At 36.3% G+C, this 17,218-nt stretch overlaps 1 protein-coding gene across 10 annotated transcripts in view; it reads right to left on the minus strand.

Moving 5' to 3' along the window:
- Positions 1-9,462: 9,462 nt before the first annotated feature.
- Positions 9,463-17,218, minus strand: part of dcaf6.S (DDB1 and CUL4 associated factor 6 S homeolog) — a 51,889-nt gene continuing 44,133 nt past the window's right edge. For 4 of the 10 annotated variants that reach the window (XM_041583153.1, XM_041583152.1, XM_041583151.1 and 1 more), the window contains 5 exons: positions 15,745-15,883; positions 14,020-14,176; positions 13,505-13,593; positions 12,177-12,282; positions 10,418-10,693 (listed from right to left, as the gene is read on the minus strand). In XM_041583153.1, coding sequence (XP_041439087.1) covers positions 10,635-10,693; positions 12,177-12,282; positions 13,505-13,593; positions 14,020-14,176; positions 15,745-15,883 — 550 coding nt within the window. In that variant the 3' untranslated portion in view covers positions 10,418-10,634. 10 annotated transcript variants of the gene reach the window in all.

Raw genomic sequence — 17,218 nt, forward strand, 5'->3', positions numbered from 1 at the left:
TTTGTTTAAAGGGTAAGGCATTTTTCAGTAGCAGTATGCACAAAATGTCTCTGTCTTAAATATATTGATAATGGGTTGAGTGCAGAGGAATCTTGTATTTGTCTATATATATATATATATATATATATATATATATATATATATATATACTTACTAACCTGTACTAACCTATATATATATATATATATATATATATATATATATATACAGAAGTAGTATACAGACCCGCACACCAATATTTCTTTCCAAAATGTTTATTTAGTGCATTAATCCGACGTTTCGGCCCACATTAGGGCCTTTTTCAAGGATAAATAATGTGCATTACAACTGTGCTTTTATACAAACAACCCCCATTTGAATTTGGCGCCATATCTGACGTCATCCACATCCAAAAAAACTTTTTTTCTTTTTTTGCATCACCCATAGTACTGTGTACCTTATATACAATATGTGCAATTTCCTACCACCAGGTGGCATCAGCGTGCAGTGCAGAAAGTTCATTTAGATGCCAAAAGTGTCTTCAACCTGAAAAAATGTATATAAATTGTATACTTAGTAACTTAAAAAACGACATACAAACAATGTTGCTTAAAAAGATATGCTTATACAATGTTTCAATAAAAAAGAATTATAAGCCTTGGATTGTCGTTTCTTGTACATTGGTCCACATTGTGAGAATTAAGATGTTTGTCACAGAAAGCAATTCAACACCAATTGTCCATTTAACCCATGAGGGGCCACACAGTTCAGTTCAAATATCCAGAATGCTTCTTTCTGTAATAAAGCTTTATTATTATTATTATTGATTACAATAAAGCTTTATTACAGAAAGAAGCATTCTGGATATTTGAACTGAACTGTGTGGCCCCTCATGGGTTAAATGGACAATTGGTGTTGAATTGCTTTCTGTGACAAACATCTTAATTCTCACAATGTGGACCAATGTACAAGAAACGACAATCCAAGGCTTATAATTCTTTTTTATTGAAACATTGTATAAGCATATCTTTTTAAGCAACATTGTTTGTATGTCGTTTTTTAAGTTACTAAGTATACAATTTATATACATTTTTTCAGGTTGAAGACACTTTTGGCATCTAAATGAACTTTCTGCACTGCACGCTGATGCCACCTGGTGGTAGGAAATTGCACATATTGTATATAAGGTACACAGTACTATGGGTGATGCAAAAAAAGAAAAAAAGTTTTTTGGATGTGGATGACGTCAGATATGGCGCCAAATTCAAATGGGGGTTGTTTGTATAAAAGCACAGTTGTAATGCACATTATTTATCCTTGAAAAAGGCCCTAATGTGGGCCGAAACGTCGGATTAATGCACTAAATAAACATTTTGGAAAGAAATATTGGTGTGCGGGTCTGTATACTACTTCTGCATATGAAAACAATTGACCCTGCACCCGCAAACAATAACAAGAAGTCCGGTGTACAGAGTGCGGTTGCTTAGCACAGTATATATATATATATATATATATATATATATATATATATTTACTTACTTACCTGTTCGATCACAGTTTTTGGTGGAATAGCTTGTTCCAAATAATAGCAGTGTGGATTTCAATTAATGAGGTCATTGATTCTGTGAAAAAACAGGTGTCGCTTACGGCCCTTATTTAAGGAAGGCAGCAAATGTTGTGCATGCTTGATTAAAGTGCATGCTCATTATAGAGCATTTCTATCTGAAAATTTGAGTTAAATGGGTCATTCAAGACATTGTTCAAAAGAACAGTGCACTTTGATTAAAAAGTAAATTTGAAAGAGAAAAAACATATAAAGAAATGCAGAAAATGATAGGCTGCTCAGCTAAAATGATCACAAGTGCTTTAAAATGGCAACCAAAACCTGAAAGACATGGAAGAAAACTACCATTCAAATGGATAGAATAGCCAAAATGGCAAAGGAGGGCCAAAGACGGTCTAAAGTTACCTGTAAGCAATGTTACAATTTGAAGAAGCCTAAGTAAAGCTATGCCTTTGCAAAGTCCCATTGTTAAAAAAAAGATTATCTGAAGAGGTTATACAATTTGGGTCTAGGGGCCACATTGTCAGATGACCCCCAAACATTGAATTCAAGCCACAGTACAGTGTGAAGACAGTGAAGCATGGTGGTGCAGGAATCATAATATGGGGATGTTTCTCATACTACTGTCTTGGGTCTATTTATCACATAACAGGGATCATGGTTCAGTTTCAGTACATCAAAATACTTGCAGAGATCATGTTGCCTTATTCCAAAGAGGAAATGCCCTTGAAATGAGCGTTTCAACAAGAAATCAACCCCAAACACACCAGTAAACAAGCAACATCTTGGTTCCAGACCAACAATATTGATGTTATGGAGGGCCAGCCCAATCCCAGGACCTAAATGCAATAGAAAACTTGTGGGGTGACATAAAAAATGTAATTTCTGAGGCAAAACCAAGAAATGAAGAAGAATTGTGGAATGTAACAGGTGCCAGAGCTCCGTGCAACACAGATGTGCAGCAGTTCTAAGAAACATTGGTTATACTTAGGAAAGCAAAATCTTTAAAAAAAATTTAGTCTATACAGTGAATGTTTGAGTTTGTAAAGAAAAATGCAGACACTGCTATTTTTTTCTGTAAAGGAATAACACAATTTGATAAATCTTTCTTCATGTTCGTTTTGATTTAAAATAGAATGGGCAGTGTTCCCAATGGATTTGCATGTATGGAAATAAAAACTATTAAGGATTTTGTGCTTTATTCACTTTTTTAAACTCACTGATATTATTCTGAACACAACTGTAGGAATGTAGAAGTATGGTGTAGAAAGGCATATTTTACCATTTTAGATTCAGTAGAATATGTACTGTCTCTCTCTTTTGGTTAACACCGGTTTTTATGGGTATACCCCATAGAAAATGCAGTAAATTTGTTGATTCTGTAGTAGCTAAAATTACAGAAATGATAGATCAAATGGACTATCTTAATTTTGGGCCTCTACACATGACATACTTAGGTAAACCTATGCACATTGGTAATCAAACTGTTCAGTAGACCACAGGCATTCATATTTAAGATGTTTTCATACCTCCCAACTAGTGATGAGTGAGATTTTTCACAGTTTCACTGCAAAAATGCCATAGACTCCAATGGGGTCGTGCAACAAAAAAAAATGTGACTCGCAGCATCGCGCTACAAAAAAAAAAATGGACACCCATAGACTTCAATGCACTTTAGCAAATTTTCACTGTTTAGCAAATTTTTGGTGAAATGGGTCCAATTCGTCAATCACTACTCCCTTCTGTTCCATTTTCTGCGGGACAGTCCCAATCTTGACAGCTCAGCCAGCAGTTCCAAATACAAAGTGTCTGAAACTTAATTAAAATAAGAGGCTTTTAAGCAGAGAACCCAGAACACTGAGCAACTACAAAGAAACATTTGTAACACTTTAAGATAAGCAGGTCTCTTGGGAGAACTAAGGCTAGCAGTTTAAAGGCCAATTTCACCTTCATTAGAAAAACTGTAATAACACATAAAACATGGCACTAAACGCCCAGAAATGTGTTCAAAACCTGCCAAATTTTGTAAAATGGAGTGGCTATAAAATGGCAGTGGTGAAAACATTTTCAGATCTTTTTTGTCCCTTTTTCTGTTTTTCAAATGTTGGGAGATATGTGTTTTACCTGGTTACTTAATGACCTGTAGGAGATAAGGTGTAAAGTGTAAGCTTTGAGGTGATTTTTCAAAATGTAAAACATTGTAATATAAACCACTAACTTTAGGAAATGACTGCAGCTGGAGCTAGTTTGGAGAACTAGGTTATGGTATATTGGGGTAAAGCTGCTGTTAGTGAACATTTTTGGCATTGAAATCTGAAGAATGCAGATTTCTGACCTGGTGTTTTAGGGTGGTGACACAAGTGATATTAATATACGAGAAAATTTAAAGCTGCACAGTCTCGCAAAGGGTCATATGTGAATAAATGAATGGAATCTCATTGGATGAGAAAAGAGAATCTTGCTCACCCAGCAACAAACTTGACCTGGGTGTAAGTGAAGATTGAGGTGATATTAAGTCGCATACCGACAAATTTTTTATTCTTCGGGTGACTGATCTCCCCAAAATGCCTTTCCGCAGGCAAGAATATGAATCGACGGCGGGATGGCATACGAATCGATTCAGATTTCCAAATTCGCCCGGAGTTTCCTTGTGAGGCTACTTGGGGTGACTTCGTAAATGTAGGCCGTCCCACCTGCGATTCGTATTCTTGCAGGCGGGAAGGCATTTTGGGAGATTAGTCTCCCAAAGAAGAGAAGATTTGTTGCTGAGCGACTAATCTCCCCCAAATCTTCTCGTGTGCCACCACCCTTAAAGATCTAGTGTTATGCTGCTGGGAGTTTTTAACCCATACAAGTGAGAAATTGATATAGAGCTAAACAAATTTGATATTGACAAATTCAAGATACACTTTCCAAATCAATTTTGTGCATCAAATATATTTCTGTTATATGCATCTATGTTATGGAAAATATTTTTTTCCGTTTTTTAGGTATTTAGATACCTTCATACAGAATAACACAAAAAAAATCCAGTATATCGAGAAAGCTTAGTTTGTCTGAAAAAACAAACAAACCATGTATAGTTTTATAAACTAAATGTGCCCCCAAATGAACAACTCTAAAATGAAATAAAATGTCTCGTAAACAAAGTACCAGAAGCACCAAATCGTCTGGCAGTGAAAGGGTTAATTGGTGTCAACTTGAAAAACTATTTTTCGAACTCTAATATTGCTCTCATAATACATCAACAACTAAGATGTGCATCTAGATGCAAGACTAATATTCCATTTTTTGGAGCCCCAGTTGCTCTTACAGTGACTTTGCTAAAAGAGTATAATATATTGGGGGCTCAAAAAAATAAAAGTATAAGTATTTGCTGACCTCTTTATGAACAATGGTTACTTCACCCATTCTTAGCCCCACTCTAAAGCTATGGTTGCTTGGCCACGGACCAGTATCAGCACCAGTCTCCAATAAAGTCAAGCACAGTGCCAAGTGCCAAGTAAATGAGGTCAAGTGAAGGTTTTCCTGAAAATATTTTAGTTATCAGTTTATGGTGTAAGCTGCGGGATCCACGACAGACACTTCTCTTTAAGGCAGTTTATTTACACACAGGGGTGACCATTTCAGGATACAAAACAAATAATAAAAATAAATCCTGCCCACTGGGCGCTACCTTTACACATGAAGAGTTCCCTTACTAAACTGGGCCCCTTGTGGACTACCAGTAAGCAAACACATAAGTAGGGGTCACCCCTGTACTCACAAATCTTCTGGGGGGATTGCTCAGCCTCCTGGCTTTCCTCGGTCAGTCAGACAGACCCTCTGTCACTTGGTCTCCTCTCTCTGTACCTTGCAGTGGCAAATGGCTCCCCCAGCCCCTCTGGGAGTTTCTCACACAGGCAGGTGTCCTTCCTGCTCTGAGTCCTGCTCTGAGAGAGCTTCCTAACAGCCTCACTAGAACTAAATACCTTTCCACAGGACAGCCTTCCTGTGGAAGATGAGCTCTAATCCATGAGCTGGATTACTGGACCGGAGTACCTGGCTTGCCTGTTCTTTCCAGAATACTCCAGATTCCAGGACCTGGCCAACAAAGCCTTTAAACAGAGAACCTATTCTCTCTTTATGAAAACCCTTCCTGGTGCCTACCTCTCCCACTAAGGAGAACTTAAAGAGAAAACATAAATTTTCCCACATTGTTTTGGTCTACCACAATGGGTATTAAACAAAAATAATTTCGAGGGGATTTGAGTCATCTATTACAAAGTCATCACTGTTTCTAACACACAAATGCAGGGTATATACACTAATCTACTTTTAACCCTTTGCCTGCCAAGCACGTACCCCCGTACGTTCTGGCAGGCAAGGGCTCAGACTGCCAAACACGTACCTAGTACGTTGTTTGGCACTTCCGTGTTTCTTCTTTGATCTGCGGCTGGGGAGCGCAGGAAAAAGCCGCAGATCACTCTGCAACCCCCTAGGCAACGAGCAAAAGGTCCTCGATGGCGTACCTTGTACGTTGTCAGCCTAATTTGGATTTCTTCTGTGATCTGCGGCTTGCGATGGGGGGGGGAAAACGCTGCAGATCACTTGGCCACCCCCTAGGCAACGAGCCTCGGTCCTTCATCATCCCACCGATCGCCTCCCACATGACCCCAAGCAGCGCCAACGTCAGCTGACACGTGGCTGCTTCTGGGGTATATAATCCTGCCCCCTTCTATTATGCTGGCGCTGATCTTCCTGGGAGCCTTCCTGCTGCGGTCTTCCAGTGGTGCTTGAGAGAGACTTTGCCTGTCCCCCAGGTATAAAATTTACTTTATTGCACTTATTATACATTATTACACTTGTCTTTTTGTTTTGCTTTTTTCACCTTTTCCCTTTTTCTCCCACTGGGCCACTTACTGTTGTACACCCATATACCCACACATATACTCACATATACTCACATACACACACATTTGCAAGTGTATATACCTGTATAATCATATTTATTTGCTACATTTTATTATTGTTTCATTTTCTGTGATTTTATTGAATATTCTGTTTTGCTTATGTATATTTAGTATAGGTTTGGTATAGAAAGATTTTACTTTGTTTTATTCATGAGAATATGTACTTTCCAAAAATATATGGTTTTCTGTTCTTTTTTACAGTTTGGTGGTCTTACGGCACATTACGCACAGTTGGGGCTCTGTTTTCAATAGCTGAGTTGGCCAGAGTAAAAATTCATATGCACATTTTTCATTTGGGGTCCGTACATACCATATACTTTGGTAATTCTATGCATATTGGGCATCAAACTATTCAGTAGACCTCTGACTTCCATATTTAGGGTGATTTTTCTTTGTACGTAAAACATTGTGTGCTATAAATGCGCCAAATTGCAACATTTTTAGCTGATTTTCAGAAATGTAAAAACCGTTGCTTTTATCGCTAAATTTAGGAAAGACTTGGTACTTTGGAGTACAAAGACATGCATACCCAATTTGGATTCGTGGGAATATGTACTTTCCGAAAATATATGGTTTTCTGGGGTGAACTTACCCTTTTCTACTTTTGCCCCCCCCCAAAACTATGTAAATGTGTTGATTTTGCAGTACCTAAAATGACAGACCATATGGGAGTCTTGTTTTTGGGGCACCTATATGCCACGTGCTTGGGTACACCTATACATATTGGGCATCAAACTGTTCAGAGGACCCTAGACTTTCATATTTGGGGTGATTTCTCTTGATACCTAAAAGTATGTGGGTAATACGATGCTGCAGGGTAGAAATTTTGAGACGACTTTTGTAAATGTCACCAAATTTAGGAATGGTTTGCACCTTGGTACTTTGTAGTATAAAGACATGCATACCAAATTTAGATTCGTGGGAATGTGTACTTTCCGAAAATATATGGTTTTCCGGGGTGAACTTACCCTTTTCTACTTTTGCCCCCCCCCAAAACTATGTAAATGTGTTAATTTTGCAGTACCTAAAATGACAGACCATATGGGGGTCTTTCTTTTGGGGCCCCTATATGCCACGTGCTTGGGTACACCTAGACATAGTGTATCAAACTGTTCAGAGGACCCTAGGCTTTCATATTTGGGGTGATTTCTCTTGATACCTAAAAGTATGTGGGTAATATGATGCTGCAGGGTAGAAATTTTGAGACGACTTTTGGAAATGTCACCAAAATCACCAAATTTAGGAATGGTTTGCGGCTTGGTACTTTGTAGTACAAAGACATGCATACCCAATTTAGATTCGTGGGAATATGTATTTTCCGAAAATATATGATTTTCTGGGGTGAACTTACCTTTTTCTACTTTTGCCCCCCCAAAACTATGTAAATGTGTTGATTTTGCAGTACCTGAAATGACAGACCATATGGGGGTCTTCATTTTTGGGCCCCTATATGCCACATGCTTAGGTACACCTATACATATTGGGCATCAAACTGTTCAGGGGACCCCAGGTTTTCATATTTGGGGTGTTTTACATTGATACCTAATGATGTGTGGGAGATATGATGCTGTAGAGTTGAAGCTTTGAGGTCATTTTTAAAAAAATTCACCAATTTCTAAAAAACATTATAACTTTAGGAAACAATTGCAACTTAGTAGTTTGGAGTACAAAGATATATTTACCCATTTTTGATTCACCAGAATCTGTTCTTTCTAATAATGGGTAGTTTTCTAGGGTAAACCTACTGTTAGTGGAATGTTTGGCCTTCAAATCAGAAGTATGCCGTTTTGGGAGCGGGGCTTTGGAAATTTGGTTGTGTACTGCTTGTAGATTTTGAGCTGTACAAGTGAGAAAACTCGATAAAACTACCAAAATATATTTGGTATTGCCGCGTTCAGGAGACATAGACCTTTGCAAATCGGCTGTGTTCTCGTACATAAAATAAATGATCTTTCTGATATATGTGATTGTTCTTTGTGAAACATGATTTTTTTCATTTTATTAGACACTTAGAAGCCTATATTTTTTTACAGAAGTAGAATTACACCAAAATGAAAGTTTTGAAAGTTCAGGTTGTCCTGAAAAAAACAATATATTGCTTTCCTGGGTAAACTAAAAGACCGCCCCAGGAAAGGCCCTTAAAGTGAAAGAGTGCAACATATCTAAAAACTGCTTGGCAGTAGATGTTCGCATCTAGGACAAAACGGCTGGCAGGGAAAGGGTTAAATGAGCTAAGCACTGAAATTTTGAATAATGTTGTACTGACATTTTACCTTTCACTATTTTTTAAACCACATGGGAGCCAGTCTTTGCTAGCAGGACTTAGTTGGTGCAACCTTTTTTTACACAATATGCCATGTTTGTTACTCAAAATCCAGCATTATTTCCCACAATTTTAAACTAAAGTGCTGGCACCTGCAAAGCACAAGCACTTCTGCAAAGTATGCATAAGTTACAAAAGTGGACTCAAATTTGCACCTGTTAGGAATATATCAGCCACTGGTAAATCAGTATAACAGACAGTGCATATCTGTGGTATGTTAAAACCATGTGTACCATTTACCCGTCATATTTAAAGGGGACATATTGTGCAAAAAACAAGAATGTGACAGTAGATTATATCTTTTTTTTAGATATAGAAGGAATGTGAGTTAAAAAGTTGTCCGATTAATTCCAAATATCTCTACTAGTCCCGCCTTTTTTGCGGCCTCCTTTCCCAGACTGTGCAGATGAGCCTGCAGCATTCAGCACTGTAGAATAGGAACCAATCAGCAGCTAGATGATGAATTGAAGCTTGTGTGAATGCAGGGCTGTGAGTGGTAACCCCCTTCCTGTGGTTCTGTCAGGGATTGCCTACAAGATTAGTGGGAATTTCAGTAATGCTATACTGTATGTCCTCCTTAAGGTTACGATTGCATAAATAGAACCCTGATTCTCATAGTAAATGGATAAATAGCAAGCACATAGTTGTATAGCAATTTGTTTATCTTAACAATTTTTTACATTGCATTTACAGACAGTTCAGAGATATTTTTACACTGCATTTACCCAATAATAAAGCTCTTAAGAAGACATAAATAAACTTACTGAAAAACTATAAACAAAAAATTTGGGTCTGCTTGAAACAGATGCAGAATAAGTACTTGCTGGAACTGCATCATGATTTTCTCAAGTGGCTTGGCCAGAAATTCTAAGTTAACCCTAGATGTAAATTATTCAAAAGTTTGGGAGCCCTCATCTGTATTATTACCTAGATAGTCAAATAGCTCATAGAGAAGGCAGAGGCTCCAGGCTTCAGCTCAAGGATAGCTTTAGTTTAAGAGAGCAATATTCTTTAACAATATATGAAGTTGCCTTGATTAAAAAATAAAGAATGCACATCATTGGAGTTTAGAATTAGTTTAGAATTAAAGGAGAACGAAAGGCTAACATTAAGTACATTTTATCAGAAAGGACTATATAAATAGACCAGTAAACCCCTCAAAGTAATGCTGCTCTGAGTCCTCTGTCAAAATAAACACCACATTTCTTTCCTTCCATTGTGTACACATAGGCTTCTGTATCAGACTTCCTGTTTTCAGCTTAAACCTCGAGGGCAGGGCTTGAGCATGCTCAGTTTGCTCCTCTCTCCCTCCCTCCTCCTCTCCTTGCTGTAAACTGAGCCCAGAGCAGGGAAACTCAGACAGGAAGAGATGTCACACCAAGAAAATATGGCAGCTACTATCCGAACCAAACAGAGAGCTTCTAGAGCTGTTTACTCAGGTATGGTAAAGCATTCTACAGAATTAATAGTGTGATAGCTTGCATTATTGTGGCTAATCTATTGGCAATAAACTGCTTTGCTAGCTTTCCTTCTCCTATACGTCTATTTTAAAAAAACAACAGTTTTTTTTCAATTTTAATTTAAAACAATAATATATATATATATATATATATATATATATATATATATATATATATATATATATATATATATTTTCAGTCTTGAGAAGAAGCTGTCAACATTTTGCATGCTCTCTATCTGGTCATAATACAAAATATTGTAAAATAAAACAAACTTGCCAAATCCATCTAGGAAAATTATACTAAATTGCTTTTACAGAATACAATATGTTTGAATGCTTATAAGAGAAGTATGGTCATTCATCTTCATTGGAGTTATCCTGACCAGCTCCTTCAGATCGGTCATCTCCTCGGTCTATAAGTGAAGAACAAATATATCTTTATTCAGTAATGCTGCCATTTCCCCAACCTTCATGTATCTGTCACTGATTCCTTAATTACTGGTAATTTTTGTTTTGACTGTAGCTGAATACCATTATCAAATTGCCTGCAAAGTTCAAATGAACAAGGAACAAGAAAATATCACCACATGGCATGTGCTATTACCCCGTGTATATTTATCACACATGATTTATACAAAATGTTATATTTAATTTGTATGAAGTAAAACCTAAATGGGCATCTTTTAAATCTAAAATACTTACTTATCCAACTTTTTCTCTTATTTTTTTAAAGATCAGAAACCATTTAGTGTAACAAATATGTAATAGGGAGAATAACTTTTCACATTACTGAATTCCAGTGTTGCTAAAAGGTGAGGCCAACTTCTTAATTTCAAGCTTGTTTGCATGCCTGAAGCCTGATGTTTGTTCACCATTTATGATTTTATATTACAATGTAGTCCAGTCCAGAAGTGTATCTTTTTATCACTAGGTTTAAACCCTTCATGTGCTACATAAAGTTGGTGATGATTTGATGCTACTTTTTACTGTATGTACTTATTTTGTTCATATGTTTTCATGACTGCTCATTCTAATGTGAACATATCTGTCCTCGAAATTTTACAAAATGTAGGTGCTAGTGGGTAAAAAAAATTACGACAGCTCTGGGTCCATCAGTTAGAACCTCAAATGTTTTCTCCAGGACATGTACTTACTAGAGGTAGCCATCATTAAAAGTTTCTATCGGTCTGCATTAAAGGAAGACAATACCCCCCGAACAATGTAGGTCTCTATAAAAATATATTGCATTAAACAGCAACATACATATGTAAAACCCTGCTTTGTGTAATAAACCATTTTCATAATAATATACATTTTAGTAGTACAGTATGTGCCTTTGGGTAATCATAAATAGAACATTGCCATTTTAAAAAATAGGACCGCCGCATGGGATCCTAGGAATGCACACAAACAAACCATACATGTAAGGTCACATGAGTTCTGTCTTTTGCTTCCATACTTCTTTCTGTTACAGTTAGAATTGTAAGATTTCTGTTGATTTGATCTCTTATATGCCACAATTTGATATAAACTCTGTTGCTTTAGTATTAATTTTTGGGGTATAGTTTTCCTTTAATTAGAAATTCAATATATTTTTTTGCATTCATTTCGTCAAATCTTAAAGCCTCTGTTTAAAATACTAATTACCAGTTTACCTTCTTTGTCTTCTTAACTCAGTTCATACCCTCAGTTTTTCCTTTTCCACAGCCTGAAACTATGGACCAACACCTCCAAGTCATTCATGTGAGGATATTGCAATAAGTTTTGTTTGTTTAATTCAGTACTCTCTATATTAATCTGCTTTAACAACTTTGATCAGCAAATTCAATTTAAATTTATACTACAGTCACTGCCTGCAATGCCTGTTACCATTGTACCGTAATAATTTTTTCTTACCTGCCCGTATATGGTTGAGTGAAGCCAACATTCTTAACATGAATGATGCTGGAACTGTAATAGTGTTTCTTGTTTCTTCCAACATTAACTCATTCCGTGATATTACCTGGTCATTCAAAAGGACTATTAATTATTAAACTGGAAAAATTAACACAAGTTTAATTTTATAGAACAGGAACATTTTCTAAATATGATAAACTGGCAATTTAGTACTGACAAAAAACAAAAAATCACTCCCGATATGTTCAACCTAACTATCGAAGAGATGAAACTAATATTACATTTTAATTAGTAGTAGTTTGGTACTAAGTTAGAAACTGAAGCTATAACAGTAGAATGTATGAATCTTTCATTCAAAGCTGCAAAATGGGTCTTCGCAGTGAGCTCATTATGGTTGTAGGATGCCCTGCCAGATGATGTTGTGATTGCAGTTACTATTAATGCCTTTAAGAGTGGCTTGGAAACATGTTGGACAAGTTAATATTATATAGATCAGCAAAAAAAGTACCGCACTCAGCAGGTTCAGTTAGAGTAATTGATTTTAATAAACAGACGAAAGAATTCCATTTCGATCACATCTTCATGATGTTCCTCATGGAACAAAAAAGTGTGTAAGCAGTGCAAACCTTTAAAGGAACAGTTCAGTGTGAAAAAAAAAAACTGTGTAAATAGATAGGCTGTGCAAAATAAAAAATGTTTCTAATATAGTTAGTTAGCCAAATATGTAATATATAAAGGCTGGAGTGAACAGATGTCTAATAAAACAGCCAGAATCCAACTTCCTGCTTTTCAGCTCTATAACTCTGAGTTAGTCAGTGACTTGAAGGGGGGCCACATGGTACATTTCTGTTCAGTGAGTTTGCCATTGATCCTCAGTATTCAGCTCAGATTCAAAAGCAACAGAAATGACCCATGTGGCCCCCCTCAAGTCTCTGATTGGTTACTGCATGGTAGCCAGGGTAACCAGTCAGTGTAAATCAAGAGAGCTGAAAAGCAGGAAGTAGTGTTCTGACTGACATGTTATACATAAAATCACTCCAGCCTTTATACATTACATTTTTGGCTAACTAACTATATTAGAAACATTTTTTATTTTGCACAGCCTATCTATTTACTCAGTTTTTATTTTTACACTGAACAATTCCTTTAAGAAACCATAGAAACTAGAAGTGGGTGTAAAAACTAAGGAAGAGGCTGTTGAGTGATGTACTTTTTTGTGGCTTTATACACATTATTTAAACACCAAGAAATGCTGTGTTTTTGTTGATAAGTGTTTTTTTTTTTTTATAGGTCGGTATAGGTATAAATATATAAGCAATAAGTATTACCTCTTCAGCAAGCTTCCAGTTAAAGCGCTTATCTTGTTCAAAAGGAGACCATATCTTAATATTGTAGTCTATTCCAGATGACGCTAAAACTAAGAGGTATGAACATTTCCATTAATAATCCGTTCTTTATGCCATAACAATAATAATGAAAAACAATTGTATTGATATATTTGATAACTGATATTAAACTAAGCAAAACGAGTGAACCTCCTGAGGATTATTAAGCTATTTGTATGAGTGTATTCTTGTAAATAATATTTCCATTATTTTGTTTGTTAACATGTAACAAATTATCCTACAGAGCAAGTTAGCAATCAAAAAACTATTTTGTCTAATGGGCCCCCTCCAGCTGTACCATGGGGGGGGGGATCACACTTCACAGTACTAAATATGCAAGAAAACATTAGCCGTTTTAGCTAGTGAGGACACCAAACATGTAGGGCTTCCTGTGCAGTTAACGCACATTAAATTAACATACATATATTACCAAAACAAAAATGAAAAGCATCTCTTACTTGGGTCATATGGGTGTGGCTGTAGACAGTTTACCACATGATTATCAGCTTCCAAAAGCATTAAATGATTTGATGTATGCCGATCCCAAATGAAGATATGACCACAATCAGAACCACTCATTACAAAATTTTTGCCCCAAAATGCAGCCTCTTTAATCTATAAAAAAATAATTGCAAGAATATAAACAATGAACATCCAAGTGTCTAACAATATTTAAATAACAGTTGAGAAATATTATATTACCCATAAATCTCTGACTTCAAATGCAAGATATATTGTTTTAAGTTTACTAATTATAATGTACATTCTGGCAGGCAAATTATCACCAAAATATGTTTTTTTTGGCACCTCTAGTTTCTATCTGCACTAGTAGCCTGTACACAGAGTACAGAGTGCAAGCTAAAACTCGATTTAAAACTATATCTACACACATTGTATTGTAAATTTTAAAATGCAAATAGAAATACTGAAATAAGTGGGCTGCAAAGAGAGACCTTTAGGCTAGTTTGTGTGGCACATTGAAGCAGCATACTAATCCAACGTAAATTGACAGGTGATACAAAGGATAGAGTTTTCAATAAACATTTAAGGAGTAATTTAATACAAGTACCAATATAATTTACTATACAAATCAAAGAGCTGATCTGTAAATGATGTGCTGGCATATGCAATCTGCACACATTTAGGAAGGATAAATACACATAGAGCTCAATTAAATCGTTAAAGTTTGTGATGGCATGCAATTATTTTGTTAACAAAAGACAGTTATGGGGAGGTTAAGAAGAAGTAGTCAGACAAACAAACAAAAGTGGGTAGATATTTCTTAGGGTAATGGTAAATTATATTGAGCATTTCCTTCTAAAACAGTGTGATAAAAAGCCCAAAATTACCCTCAGTTTGTTTCTATAAAGCCCTCCAATATGCATTACATTTAATATTTAAGCCTCAAGGCCCTTGCAAGCTTGCTATATTTTCTTCATGTGCTGGACGTGCATTTAAGACGTGGGTATTAATGCACCAATGGGCACGAGCTAGTTGATTACATTTTACCCACTAGCATTCAAAGCTGCCAAAGACAACAAGCTCCCACAAGCAGCCAGCTCTATACCTTTCAGTTAATGATTCTTCTGTAATTTGTTATACATGTGCCTTCCACACAGGCGGTGTGTTATTTCCAATAGCCCAGCATATATACCATTAGCTATCTGTAATTTATTCTAGCAATATATCCATCCCATATGTACTGTGCCATAATCTAGACAGGGCTGCTTTTTCTATATTGGTAACTAAGTTCCTAGGACAGCATTCTTCTTGGATGAAGACACACAGAGATACTAGTAACAGCTACCTGTCACGGCTACAAAAATAGACAATATGATCATTTACTGATAACTGTCTCTACATGTGTTTTAGCAGAGGCAATTCTCAACATTGTCTATGTAAGGGTCAGGGCACACAGGCAGATTCGGGGAGATTAGTTACCCGGCGACAAATCTCTTCTTCGGGGTGATTTATCTCCCCGAACTGCCTCCCCACCAGCTAAAAATATAAATTGCAGATAGGATGGCACTCGGAGCGATTCTTTTCCCAAGTCACCCAAAGTTTCCTCGTGAGGCAACTTCAGAAAACGAACTAACTTTTGGGATTTAAAGTAATACTGACACATTCCTATAAAAAACTGCAAAGTGTCAGCATTGCTTTGCAAAAACACAAACATTTCTTACCATTGTTCGAGAATTCCGATGACCCGTGTACACTACTTTTGAAAAGGGCTGATGTACATTTTGCATATCCATCTCTTCTAACTCTTTTCTTTCTTTTCTTCTTCTAAAGAGCTCCTGGATACGGGCTGCCGCAGATCTCCTTATTTATGGAATTAATACAAAGAAAAGCATTGTCCATGTTATCACATGATGCAGAACTTCTTAATCTCAATGTGAGAAATATATTTATATTAAGAGCATTTTGGACTGTACCACAAGTATTTACAGTTGATCTCTGCCTCTCACTTTGGCTTCTGTGAAATGAAATATGTACCCCACAATGATACTGGCAGAGAAGGTGGGTGGTTTGTTGATCATGTAACCAGTGTATGTTAGTAAAGTCTACCTTTTACGCCTTATAGTCCTGTTTTTATGATTTAGACCGGATTCATTTATATCTTAGATGACTGAGAATATCTACAGGTGTAAATGTAGCCAACAATATTAAAGCTTAAAGCAATTTTGCTTTGGAAAATATCTAATATAAATATCTAATCCATTTCCTGCTTTTACATGAATAATTTATTGAACATACATAAAATATTCACATGCTTTTTTGAAAGCCATTGGCTTTTTCTCTACAGTTAATTACAATTTCTTCATTGCAGAACTGCTAGTACCAGATCAAACATGCATAAAATTCATAGGGGACATATCATGCTTTTCTTCTTGTCCCATGGCTATTTCAAGCACATTTATGCACTTTCATAACTTTTGTTGTCTTACAGCTATAGTCCTCTGTTTCTCCTTTTTTGTTTTTCCAAAACAGTTATGAAACCATTGTACATCCCTTGCCATTCATGAAGATCCAAACATCACAATAATATGTCCTTTTTCTGTTCCAAAGCATACTAATAAATAATGTTTTGTTTCTGAATATAAACAAATGCTTAATATAAGCTTTTACATAGGCTTCCTGGCAATGATCCTCACTAATAAATAGGTATTAGGGTAAGGTGTCAAAGTCACATGGCACAGTGGGAACATTTTTGGATTCAGCCACACTATATATAGAATATAATTTTTTTGGCCTTGTGATTTTAGGAGTGGTGCATTAAGTCTTTGTAGTATACTGCTAAGAGTTTATAATCTATGGTCAGAAATTTAAAAAAGTCAGGTGCTTTGAAGTTTCTGCTTCTCATACAATTCAAGGGATATTCAAGTGTTGGAATATATCTCACGTAACTAAATCCAGCGAAGAACTAGCTACAACGAATTAAGACTTGCAGAGCATGCAATTACATGTGAGAATGTAGCTTGTTTGCCCATGGCCTTTGCAAAACCTTTCACTATTTCGAAAAGCCTGGACACTAGAACCCATTTATGGATGCAATGTTTAGTAGACAGGGCATACTGGTTATTGGTAAGATGAAAAAACAGGTGAACTGTTGCACAGTTTGTGTCACAAAAACTCCACACAAACCAATTAGTAAAA

This window comes from Xenopus laevis, chromosome 2S (assembly GCF_017654675.1).
Source record: "Xenopus laevis strain J_2021 chromosome 2S, Xenopus_laevis_v10.1, whole genome shotgun sequence".
Lineage (NCBI taxonomy): Eukaryota > Metazoa > Chordata > Amphibia > Anura > Pipidae > Xenopus > Xenopus laevis.